Source organism: Gadus morhua, chromosome 3, assembly GCF_902167405.1.
Source record: "Gadus morhua chromosome 3, gadMor3.0, whole genome shotgun sequence".
NCBI lineage: Eukaryota > Metazoa > Chordata > Actinopteri > Gadiformes > Gadidae > Gadus > Gadus morhua.
The window spans coordinates 1462440-1476172 of NC_044050.1; the positions used below are offsets into that span (position 1 = coordinate 1462440).

Here is a 13733-nt window from a genome sequence, read left to right on the forward strand (position 1 = left end):
AATACAAAAGTGGAATCCATCATGAATAATGTTGCTCCTCTTAAACTTAAGTCAATTACCAGCAAAAAGAAAGCCCCATGGTTAAATAGTCCAACCGTTAAACTCATGAGAAGAGAGTGTAGGAAAAATGAAAGAAAATGGAGGAAAAATAAACTTCAAGTACAGATCCATAAAGAGAATCTCCGCAAATACAATTTTGAGGTATGTAAGGCCAGGCAATCTTATTTCTCAGATCTAATAAACAACAACATAAATAATACCCGTACATTATTCCTGATGGTTGGAAAGCTAACAGATCCTCCCTCCAAACTGCCCTCAGAAATGCTCTCGAGCAAATCATGTGATGAATTTGCCTCATTTTTTAAAAACAAAATTGAGAACATCAGATCAAACATTGGTTCTCAATTACAGTCTGCTCCTTATCCAGAACTAGCCACCCTAAGGGAAAACAATCCCCTCATGTCCGAGTTCAGTCTGATGGACACTAATACACTCGAAAAAACCTTAAAAAGCCTCAACTCCTCCACCTGCAGTCTAGACACAATCCCTACAAACTTTTTTAAAAATATTTTTCATCTATTATCGGACAGTGTACTCCAAATTGTGAACTTGTCACTTCAGTCAGGAATTTTCCCAGAATCCCTGAAAATGGCTGTTGTAAAGCCCCTGCTCAAGAAGAAAAGCCTCGACCCATCGGTATTAAATAACTACCGACCCGTATCCAACTTGCCATTTATTGGGAAACTTATTGAGAAAGTGGTTTTTAATCAGTTGAACGATTTTTTAACAGCAAATTGCTGCCTTGATCCATTTCAGTCAGGCTTCCGGGCCAATCATAGTACTGAAACAGCTCTTATAAAGGTCCTGAATGACATACGTCTCAACTCAGACTCCGGTAAAACTTCAGTGCTTGTATTACTGGACCTCAGTGCAGCATTTGATACAATTGATCATAGCATACTCCTACGCCAATTAGAACATGGGGTTGGACTTTCAGGCAGAGTAATCAACTGGCTGAAGTCCTATCTGCAGGAGAGAACTTTCTTTGTTGCCCTTGGTAACTACACCTCAGCTCTAGCACCCTTGACGTCAGGTGTCCCACAAGGGTCAATCCTGGGGCCACTTCTTTTTAATCTCTACATGCTCCCACTGGGTCAGATTATAAAGAACACTCAGGTTTCATACCACAGCTACGCAGACGACACACAACTTTATTTAGCCCTGTCACCCACTGATAAGGATCCCCTTGGCTCACTATGTGACTGCCTAGACCAAATAAATAGTTGGTTGTCACAAAACTTTTTACAACTGAACAAAGAGAAGACCGAAGTAATTTTATTTGGGAGGAAGGATGGAAAAGACAAAATGGCTACACTTTTTAGGGCAAAGGGGTTTGAAGTTAGGACTAAAGTCAGAAACCTTGGAGTCATAATCGATAGCGACCTCAACTTTGACAAGCATATGAGAGCTGTAACTAGGACATCTTTTTATCACCTGAAAAATATTGCCAAGCTGAGAGACCTTATGTCCCAGTCTGACCTGGAAAAGCTTGTCCATGCTTTTATTTCAAGCCGGCTAGACTACTGCAACGGTCTCTTCACAGGACTCCCAAAAAAGACCATTAAACAACTTCAATTAGTTCAAAATGCTGCAGCACGAGTGTTAACAAAGACCAGAAAAAGAGAGCATATCACCCCTATACTGAAGTCCTTGCATTGGCTGCCAGTTTATTTTAGAATACATTTTAAAGTACTGCTACTGGTTTTTAAAGCATTACATGGGATGGGGCCAGCATATATATCTGACATGTTTACATTTTACATCCCCCTCAGGCCTCTCAGACCACAGAAAAGCCAGGTATTATGCATACCATATACTCGCACCAAACAGGGTGAAGCTGCTTTCAGCTACTATGCAGTCCAGATTTGGAACAAACTCCCTGATCACGTTAAGAATGCTCCAACCATTGCCAATTTTAAAACGCAATTGAAGACCACCCTCTTCTCCATGGCATTTTCCTGTTTTTAATTTATTTTATTCATTATTTTCATCTCTCCTTTTCATCTTTTCATTAATACTATTGCGATATGCTGTCTACTTGTACTATTACTGTGATATGTTTTATACGTGTGATATGTTTCTTACTTGTGTATTTCAATTTGAGGTAATGCCTCAGCTGTGTAAAGCACATTGTGTCTACCTGGAGTATGAAATGTGCTATATAAATAAATTGCCTTGCCTTGCCTTGCCTTTACTCCCAGTAGAGAGCGGGGGAGAGGGGGGCCTCAAAGTGTGTGTTGGGAGAAGAGCTTAATTCACTGAAGCTTTTCATGTGACACAGCGCAACAATTAAAACATACGTGCAGTCGTGCATACAAATCATGATTACATGCATTTTTACTGCACAAATAACAGCCTGTAAGAAGAAATAGATTCATTGAGAGGAAATGCTGTCTTTTCATGACTGATCCAGGATCACTGCTTATTATCACACTAAACTGTTTTACATTAGCTACAATCAGGCAAGGCAGTATCTGATTCCTGATCAGCATTTACATTTTTATATTTCCTTGTCTGTTGATACATTTTGGCAGCATCAGCGCATCAGGAGAGCGAGGATGGGGGATGAATGAGAGCGCTATTTCAGATGAGCTCCTCTTTGCTGTCCTGGGCTCCAGGTGATCCTGGTCTGCTGAGAGAATCACAAACCAGGGGGAAGGGAAGGAGACTGGAAGGCAAAAACAAACATTGAGTGAATGGCTAACTCTGACTGAAAAAAGACAACTAAGGGCCTCTGGGAGTCTTGAATAAGCAGGATCGATACAGAATACATCAAACGTAGGCAAATTAGCTAACAAAGCAATTCATTAAGACCAGATCAAATCCCTAGCGACACATGTCAATACCTATATAGCTATACTGTGTATAGCTGCTCGACTAACAAGCTTAAGAGTGTTTTTTCATGTCTTCAGTCTTGATAATGAAGCTACGTCTTTCTCTAGGTCTGTCTGTCTGTCTCTCTGCGGGTCTGTCTGTATCATGATCTAATGGAGATGATTCACACTTGGGAACCTTGGGGAAAATAAAGTTGTTTCCATCAGTGAAAAGGGTTGGTGTGTATGTTAATTCCTCCACCTGTCCTGGTATATAGAAGGAGCAGAACCATCATTAGGGCTGTGAGTGACACCTGTCTTGGTCCTCCAATGCCTGTCTGTGCTCTCTGCTGATTTTGAATAGAAAGCAAGTGTGTTTATTCCCCCTTCTCGCTGTGTCAGCATTTGTCTTCCTGTCTGAGCGGTCTTCAGGCTGTCAAACATCCCCCCGTTGTCGGGATGGAACGTCTACTAGCTTGGAGCCGTGTCCGTCTGTCTTCTACTACACCCTGACTGCAGCACACGTGTACGTCCACGGTCAGTTCACCACAGGTAACCCCCTGCTAATGTCAGAGCCGTGTTATGAAAGGATGACAACTATTGCTAATAATAATTGCTCCTTTGTGTAGAGGTAAATTGTCTGGCTTCTTGAGTAGATATAAAAACATGAGCCCAGAGCCTTTCACCGAGACATTGGTATGCATGGCGCCTATTTCCCCTTTTCCCCATTTTGGCGGGGCGGGGCGGGGCGGGGGGGGGATGAGCAGGGCATCATCTGTATGACAGGCAGTGGAGGCAGACATCACAGGACAGTGGTCTTCTAAGGGCGTCATGTGTCATCTCACTGATCTATATTCTGTTCTGTGGTCCTGCAACAACAGAGATCTCCAGAGATGAAAAGATGTCTGAGAGAGACAGAGTGCAGTGTCCAGAGAACAGGACATTCAGATGATTTTAAGGATTTTTGCATTTATGCATAAAATAAATACAAATAGACACTGTTCACAAGGGAGTCATCGTAGGACATAACACACCAATTATTGAGGCTGTGCTGGCAGTAGCGGTGGGTCAATAGAGGGCGCTAAGGCGCCGCCCCTCCGTGAAATATTCACTTGAATATATCTGCCAACTATTCAACTTCTATCAATACGAAATAAATGAACAAAGATACATAGCGTTAATCCTCGTTTAAAGGCACCCAGTGCAACTTTATGTAAACAATCAATGAAAAATCAACATTCAATTTCTAGTCTTTTTTACACGTAGTAAGTTTCAATAACTCCATACCATTACATATCGACATTCAAGGAGCAAAGATGAGACGTCGCTGTGTGGTGAGAACTGATAGAAAATCGTAAACAACAACAATCGCCGGTGGGGAGAAGCCATTTTTCCATTGACTGGAAGTCTGCTTTATTTATTGTAGGTTACAAAAAATAAAGAAAATGGCGGCATTGTTGTTGTTATCGATTTTCTATCAGTTCTCACCACACAACGACGTCTCATCTTTGCTGCTTGAATGTCGGTATGTAATGGTATGGAGTTATTAAAACTTACTACGTGTAAAAAAGATTAGAAATTGAATGTTTATTTTTAAGCCTCGAAAGTTGCACTGGGTGCCTTTAATTGTGTGACATACTTGTCACTGCCAGCAACCATTTAAATCCATCTGAACGTCAATGATTTGGGCTAGGCTAGTTATTGGTAATTCGCAATAAAGCCCTCCTCTAAGTCAGTGGCGCCAGCCACGTTGAAGTCAATGTAAGCTCGCTAACTTTTAGCTGTCTATCAAGCAGAGACAGCTTTTCATTGGCGCAAGAAAACTCGGGTCGCACCAGTGTGCGCCCCAGGCCAATGGTATCGCTTTTCTTCTTGTGAACTTCACATGATTGGACAATTCGGCGAATCAATCAAATAGGCAACCTCCCTCAGTAGCATTCGCGCAACACAACTACATGTAGAGAAGAGATAGATCGCTAACTAGCAGAGAGTTGTAAACACTTTCCAACCTTTTCAGTGGAGGAATTGGACTCCCCAAGCAATGTTATACTCAAAAGGAGCAAGTAAGTTACATATTAATTTAGTCTTTCGGCCTGTAGCATATAAACAAAATGAAGCAACTGTCCCATATTTCTAACTGCATTTGAAGTAGACATTGAGACTCAAGATCATGATTTGTCTCAATAATAACAACAATGGGTAAAATAGCAATGGCTGGTGGACTGGCCATAAAGTAGGTCTGTATATGCAGTGTAAGCTTGTCCAGGCCCTGCAGGTCAGGATGTAGGCTATGAATTTGAATGAATAGTAGGTAAATAGGTAGTGGCCATTCCCAAAATGCCCCAGAATACAGGAAATCAAATCCATTAAATGTATTCAACATTTTTGATCACCAGCCGCCAGTGTGTGCTGGTATAATATCCTTTTTTACAAATCTATTCAAGTGTCATTATACTCCTGAATTTTAATCCAGCATAATCACCCTCTGTTATTGATAAATCCTCAATACATGCACAGTTATTCCAACATTCTTCTCGAATAAAGATAGGGTAGGTAATTTACTTAAGATTTTATTTTTTTCACATGGTTTGGAAATCCATTTACATTCCGACAGAAATCAATGAATCAGATGCTTTGATCAACCAAAGAAACTGTTGTCTGTGGTTGTTGCAGGCCTGAGCAGCATGGACATTGTAATTCTATTCCCCCTTGCCCTTCGTTGGCTGAAGAAGCTACACCAGTGCTGGCCAGCCTGAGTAGCTGGGTTCTGACTGCGGCAGTGTCCCTGGTGTCGGAGAGGAACACATTTCATTGTATTTTCAGGGTATTAAACTATTGTGGCTTTTCTTAGTGTTTGGTGGCCGGCGGGGCACCACTAGGTCCTGCGGGTTCTTGTCTCATCTCCTTGTGGAACTCTCCTTGGGTTGTTTCCAGTCTCTATCTTACTGGTACATTTAGGAGGGAGGTGAGCTTCTTTGTGGTGCAGGGCACCTGGTTCTGCTTTGCTTTCAGGGTTCTTCCCGGCCTGTTATGGCTTCAAGTTGAACAGTGCTTTATTGTTGATAGTTCTCTCTGAAGAACACCATTTGAACTTTTTTTCTGTGAAAATCCAATATTAATCACAATGCTCCTTCTGCTATGGGGGGCCAGTTTGTTACCCCATTGCAGAAGGAGGTTACCTGGGGTACAAAAGCTCTAAGACAGCCTTCGTTGCAGTCGAAGCAGTTTTTATTAAATGCTTGACGGTAGGATGAGATTTGTTCTACAGTCTCAAACTTATCTGTGGTCGACTCATTTTGAACTTGGGCCCTTTATGTCTAGGTGTGTACGTGTGTGGGTCTGTGTGTGTTTGCTTTGGCATGACTGCGACAGCAGAGAGGGAGGCCCATTCTATTTAATTACTGAGTTAATGACACACTATGCTCCAATGGACACACCACATAGCACACAAACAAAAAAACACACAGACGCAAAGTTCTCAAGCAATTTGGCAGGACATTGTGTGACAGCAGACTAAGAATGTGCACACACACACACACACACACACACCAGGAGCCAACGCTGACAGAAAACTTCATTACAACTGCTTTAATGAAGTCACTTCTCCAAAATAGAGTGAGGGGGAGAGCGAGGAGGAAGGAGGGGAGGGAAAGGAGGACAAGGTCGCCTGGATTGATGACGCTCATTAGCCTAATAAGGTACCATAATGAAGCTGGCCCAACGCTTTGGAGAACCGCAGACAAATGCAGACCCAAACCCAGAGATACACATGCTCTCACGTCTACAGAAGAACACATGCACACAAAGAGTCAATGGCAAATAATAGATTGCTTGGAGTCTCTCTCTCTCTCTCTCTCTCTCTCTCTCTCTCTCTCTCTCTCTCTCTCTCTCTCTCTCTCTCTCTCTCTCTCTCTCTCTCTCTCTCTCTCTCTCTCTCTCTCTCTCTCTCTCTCTCTCTCTCTCTCTCTCTCTCTCTCTCTCTCTCTCTCTCTCATATATACTGTGAGAAAGAGGTATTGAACCCCCAACTCACATGCGGGACGGGACGCAACCAAGGAGTCAGTTGGTCAAAAAGCAGGAGTCGGCTCAGAGAGTTGAAGGTTGCAAAAATGGTGCCGGTTTAATTACAGTGCCCAAAAAGTACAAAAAGATGACACAAAAGAATACAGCCTCTCGGCAAGCTGTTGCATATCAAATGCCCGACCTTTTTCCCCTCCCATGTCTCCCCATTAAATAGGCCTACCAATCAGGGCCGATTGGGAGAAACCACTGGGATAGGTGACACATCAATATCACATGATCACTCAAACGCCACAAAACAATAGCCCCAACACTATATGTTCATCAAACGATGCATACCAATATATACACACACACACACCCACAACACAGACTTGGATAAATAAATCACACCAACCATAACGACACTCAAAGTACAATGCTACCTCACCACCCCCGCCATTAGCAAACCAAATGAACTGTCCCGGAACAGATAATAAAGCCCTGGTTCCCATGCGGCACGTGTTCCCCTTGGACCAGTTTGCCGGACGGACAGGATGAAGGGTAGTTGACTAACACATGTATGTGTGAATTATCTAGCATTTTTGTAAATAAATGGAGTGTATTAAACTGTGGTGCGTGGTTGTTTGTAGTGTGGTGCTAGGTGTGCATGCAAAAGGTAAATGGCTAAATGGTAGCATCTGGGGAAATGCGCCCCTCGTTTTTCACATTTCCTCCCCCCTCTGAAGGCTCGTCACTAGGGTGACGAGACAGGAAGTCTGCTACGGGATTCTGTTTCCCTGCCCTGTACCTAATCTGAAATTGGAACGGCTGCAAAGACAAATACCATCGTTATGCGTGCATTTGAATCTTTCATTTTCCCCAACCATTGCAATGCCTTATGATCAGACTCAAGTAAAAAGTCTCTGCCCATCAGGTAATATTTCAAAGTCTCTAGGGCCCATTTCACTGCCAGGCACTCAAGCTCCACTACGGAGTACCTGGTTTCCCGGGGAAAGAGTTTACGGCTTATGTAAGCCACCGGCTTCTGCTCTTCGGCCTACCCCTGGAGAAGAACTGCCCCCAGTCCCACTCCAGAGGCATCTGTCTGTACTGGCTCTCAAAGTCCGGACTCTGCAACACGGGTTCACAGAGCAATGCTGCTTTCAGGTCCTGGAAAGCCCCCTCATGCACCTCCTCCCACCTGACCTTCGTGGACCCCGACTTCCTGGTCAGATCAGTGAGAGGTGCAGCACGGGTGGCAAAGTTCGGGATGAATCTCCGGTACCACCCAGCGAGCCCCAAAAAAGACCGTACATCCTTCTTGGTCTGGGGTCGTGGACAGTCCCGGACCGCCTCCAACTTCTCCTTCTGAGGCTTAATCACCTCTCCTCCAATAATGTGCCCCAGGTACCTGACCTCAGACTGAGCCAGGGCACATTTCCTTGGCTGGAGCGTCAGTCCAGCCTCGTTGATGCGGCACAGCACCTCCCCCAGATGCTGGAGGTGCTGCCCCCAGGTGGCGCTATAAACTACTACGTCGTCCAAATACGCCGCTGCAAAGGTGTCTGTGCCATCCAGCACACGGCCCATAAGCCTCTGGAAGCACGCAGGCGCCCCCTGCAGGCCGAAAGGCATGACCGTGAACTGGTAGAGACCTTGAGGGGTACGGAAGGCTGTGTATGGCTTCGCTCCCTCAGCCAACGGGACCTGCCAATACCCCTTGCAGAGCCAATACCCACCTCGGCATTGGATAGGCGTCGAAGCTGGACTGGGCGTTCAGCTGCCTAAAGTCGATGCAGAAGCGGAGGCTCCCATCCTTCTTAGGAACGAGAACCACAGGGCTGCTCCAGCCACTGTAGGACCGCTCAACGACCCCCAGCTGCTTCATTGCCTCCAACTCCTCCTTGAGTGCAGGCAACAAGCGCTCAGGAATCCGGTACTTCCGCTGTCTCACCGGCTTGGAGTCTTTGAGCTGGATGTCGTGCTCCACCACCGCTGTGCGCCCTGGCTGCTCGGAGAACATCCCCTCCGGGATGATGGCCCGCAGCTCCTGCACCTGCTGAGCAGTCAGGTGAGAAAGATCGGGCTCAGTGTTGGGGACCTGCGAAGGAAAGAACTGCTCCGGAGCATCCTCATCCTCCCCCACAGATCGCACCATCAGCTGGTGGCTGAGCGGCAACTCCCGCTCGTGCCACTCCTTGAGGAAATTGATGTGAAAGACCTGTCTGGTCTTACGCCTCCCTGGCATCTCCAGCTCGTAGGTCACCTGCCCCAGCTTACGAGTAATCCGATAGGGCCCCTGCCAGCGGGCCGGAAGCTTGTTCTCCGTCGTCGGCAACAGCAAGAGAACCTGCTGTCCTGGCGTGAAGCTCCTCTGTCTCGCCGACTGGTCGAACCACCGGGCTTGGGTCTGCTGGGCCTGATGCATGTTGTCCTCCACCAGGCTAGCCATCTCCTCCATCTTGTCTCGCATCTTCAGGACGTAGGCAAGGATGCTGTTGGTCTCAGTGGGCCTAGGGTTCCCCCAGGCCTCCCGCAGCAAATCCAGAGGGCCCCTGACTTGACGCCCATACAACAGTTCAAAGGGCGAGTACCCTGTGGATGCCTGCGGCACCTCCCTGTAGGCAAAAAGGAGGTACGGTAGCCACTGGTCCCAGTCTTTGCCGTTGGCTGCAACAAACTTTTTCAGCATGCTCTTTAAAGTTCTGTTGTACCTCTCTACCAGCCCGTCCGTTTGAGGGTGGTAGGGAGTGGTCCTTATTCCCCTTATCCCCAGTAAACCGTAAACTTGTTTGAGTGTTTTGGAAAGGAATGCAGTTCCCTGGTCTGAGGATTTCGTTTGGTATGCCTACCCTAGATATCAGCTGCAGTAAAGCTTGTGCGATAGCGCTAGCTGTGATATTGCGCAGGGGAAAGGCTTCAGGGTATCGAGAAGCATAATCACAAATTACTAAAATTAATCTGTGCCCTGACCGTGTTCTTTCTAAGGGCCCAACTATATCCATCGCTATTCTGTGGAATGGGACACCAATGATTGGGAGTGGATGAAGAGGGGAACGTCTGACTTAGTGGCTACTGGTAAGTTGACAGGTGGGACATGACTTACAGTACCTTTGTACTTCACTGTATAACCCTGGCCAGTGGAAACGTGCAGCTATCCTCTCCAGAGTCTTAACATTTCCAAGATGCCCTGCCCAAGGGATATCATGGCCTAAGGTTAATACCTTCTCTCTAAGACCCTTTGGGACAACCAACTGCTCACTGCGGCCCCCCTCGGGTTGGTGGTACAATAGGCCCTCCTGGATAAAGTAGTACTCGCCCGTTAAAGCCGCAGCTACACCAGTCTTCTCACTATCTACCTCTGTGACTTTGCGGAAGGTTTCTTTTAACAACTCATCCGCTTTCTGCAGTTCACTGATATTACTGGGAATCTCCCAAAAAGCTTCTCGTGGCACAACAGGAACTGGCAACTGATCTCCCATTCTCTGCACTTTGCCCTGCAGCTTCTCTCTCCTTCTCTGTCTGCGGCTCTTTTGCGCCTTGACATGCCCAAGTGGGCTAATTTCTACCTGACTGAAGGGCATCATGTCCAACAGTGACTTATTAGCCTCCTCTTTAGCCTTACCTTGTGATCTAGTCGCTACCATACTAACTGGCTTGGTGGATTGCACCAATTCAGGCAGTATGAGGACATCCTGTCCCAATACTACTGGCTGGCTCAACCCTTCAACTACCCCCGCCGTTAGCCAAAAGGTACGCCCTTTAACCACAAGGCATATCTTTGCCACCGGATAGACATGCTCATCGCCATTTACACAACACACCCTGATCTGCCTTTTCCCCAGCTTCTCTGACTTGTCTATCAGATGGGGCTGAACCAAGGTCTGGCTGCTGCCTGTGTCTAGGAGAGCGAAAGTAGCTTTACCATTGACCGTAACAGGGACAGTCTGAACTTTTCCCACACACTCATTAGATGGACTACCGGGTCTAGGTACACTACACATGCCTAGCCTCTATTTGGCCTTTCTGACGGGGCACTCTCTGCTAATGTGACCTGGGTGATTACAGTAGTAACACACCACATTCACGCTGCTCTGTGTGGCTGTGGGTGCTGGGGCCTGCCTAGGCTGTGAGTTAGAGGGTGAATTGTAAGGGGGTCTAGGCTGTGAAGTAGGTGTTGTGTGAGGATGTGTGTATGGCGTCCTACTCTGACCAGACCCCCTAGGACCAACTCCCATACCGTATCCCCCAGATTTACCCCCGGCTGGTGATCGGTTGAAGCTCTGGAACCAGAACGCCTTCGCACCCGAGCGTGCCGCAAGGAACGCCTCTACCAGCTCCGCAGCCTGCTGGCCAGTAGTCGGGTTATGCTCCTTCACCCACACACGCACATCAGGAGCCAGGGAACACAGGTACTGCTCCAGGATCAGGAGCTCTCCGATCTCCTCAACAGTCTTCCTGTCTGGCTTGATCCACTTTCTGTAGTTATCTTTTAGGCGGTTGTATAGCTCTTTCGGGGTCTCTCCTGGTCGGACGTCCGGATCACGGAACCGCTGCCTGTAGATTTCCTCGCTGATCTCGTATTTTGAGAGAATGGCCTCTCTCACCTTGCTGTAGTCCATGGCCTCCAGGATATCCATCGCCACGTATGCAGCCCGTGCCCGTCCCGTTAGGTAAGGTACCAGGTACACGGCCCATTCAGCTCTTGGCCACCGATAGGCGGCTGCCAGTCTCTCGAAGGTGGTGAGATACTGCTCGATATCATCTCCCTCCTCCAGCTTCGGCACGGCTGCTCTGGTCCAGGCGACTAGAGACGGCACTGCTGGGTCTGCTGGGGCTGCTGGTCCTGGGCCTGGATACGGAGGTGCTGCTGGTGGTGGTTCCACTGGATGTCGCACGCCATCACTTCCTGGCCGACGTCCATCACCGCCACGCCCTCGCTCTCCCTCCAGCTCATCTCGGACGTTGTTCAGCTGCACCTGCACGCTACGCCATCTTTGCTCTTGCTTGTAAGCCTCACGCTCTTGGCTCCGGAGAGTCTTCTGAAGGAGGCTGTAGAGGGATGCCATGTTCATCCTCCCGGCCTCTGCGGCATCATCAGCCACTGGAACACCTCCCTGGGCTCCGTCCGCTTCCTCATCTTCTTCCTCCTCTGGCCGCGGCATACCCCGGGTTAGATGTCGGATCGACCTCCCCTGGCGTATCTGCGCCTAATCTTCCTGGACTTCTCTTCGTGCTCTTGGAGGGCGCCACGATCCCACCACTGCCACCAACTGTGAGAAAGAGGTATTGAACCCCCAACTCACATGCGGGACGGGACGCAACCAAGGAGTCAGTTGGTCAAAAAGCAGGAGTCGGCTCAGAGAGTTGAAGGTTGCAAAAATGGTGCCGGTTTATTTACAGTGCCCAAAAAGTACAAAAGATGACACAAAAGAATACAGCCTCTCGGCAAGCTGTTGCATATCAAATGCCCGACCTTTTTCCCCTCCCATGTCTCCCCATTAAATAGGCCTACCAATCAGGGCCGATTGGGAGAAACCACTGGGATAGGTGACACATCAATATCACATGATCACTCAAACACCACAAAACAATAGCCCCAACACTATATGTGCATCAAACGATGCATACCAATATATACACACACACACACCCACAACACAGTATTGGATAAATAAATCACACCAACCATAACGACACTCAAAGTACAAACGCTACCTCACCACCCCCGCCATTAGCAAACCAAATTAACTGTCCCTGAAAATAAAATAAAGCCCTGGTTCCCATGCGGCACGTGTTCCCCATGGACCAGTTTGCCGGACGGACAGGATGAAGGGTAGTTGACTAACACATGTATGTGTGAATTATCTAGCATGTTTGTAAATAAATGGAGTGTATTAAACTGTGGTGCGTGGTTGTTTGTAGTGTGGTGCTATGTGTGCATGCAAAAGGTAAATGGCTAAATGGTAGCATCTGGGGAAATGCGACCCTCGCTTTTCACACATACACACTGTCACTGTTCAGACACCCACCTCTCCTTCTGAGGACTGGAGTAGAAGGTCCTTTCTGCAGGAGGCCTGGAAGTCTCCCACACCGGCGTTGATCTCCACCCCCCGAGGGGCCTGCAAGGTCAGGGTCCGGGTGGGCGATTCGAGCCTGGAAACACAGCAGGGTTACGCCTCGTTTCCACATACGTACATTCTCGTATGCGATCCAACCATCTCCGACCGAAAGTCCATTCATTCCTATGTGATACTCCGTAATGTCCGTTTTTCCTCCGAGACTCCACCCCTCTGTAAAATTTCTGTCCAGTATGTCCGTAATATACGTTCAAAAAATGTAACTTTCGCCGTCGTTTTACGGAGATACCGTATGAAAGTTTTTATGTTTTTCACAAAAATTGTAAGTACCTGGCAGGCCAAACTCCTCACCGATCTCTTTCCAAGCCTGGTTGGTTTTGTTTTTATCTCTGTATATGTCGATCCTCATGTTCCAAAGTACCGGTCTCATAAGAACGGCCATTATCATACGCTCCCCCATCTTTTGTCCGTAAATAAATTCATGTCCGTACGTAAAACACTAGCGACTCCTTCCGTAAATTTACGGAAGCACGGATACGAAAAACATACGTATGTGGAAACGAGGCGTTAAGTTTCAACCCGGTATCACACGATTTTGTGCTCATGCGCACAAACGTTAATCTATTGAATCATGTCCCAGTGAACGATTATCCGACTTTTTTCGTGCTACACAGAACGAAATGTAAACCAACATATTTTGAATGGGTGCGTTTCTCAGACAATTTTCGAGCTCTTCAGAATGAAACGAGTGAAAGAGAGAAAGAGAGAGAGGGAGGGA

The 13733-nt window shown here is 47.1% G+C and overlaps 1 protein-coding gene across 1 annotated transcript in view; it reads right to left on the reverse strand.

Annotated features, from left to right (window-relative positions):
- sgcz (sarcoglycan zeta) overlaps window positions 1-13733 on the reverse strand; it is a 676366-nt gene that overhangs the window by 18773 nt on the left and 643860 nt on the right. The window contains exon 7 of the mRNA XM_030350679.1: window positions 12908-13031. Within this exon, the coding sequence (XP_030206539.1) occupies window positions 12908-13031 (124 nt within the window). The remainder of the gene's footprint in view (window positions 1-12907; window positions 13032-13733) is intronic.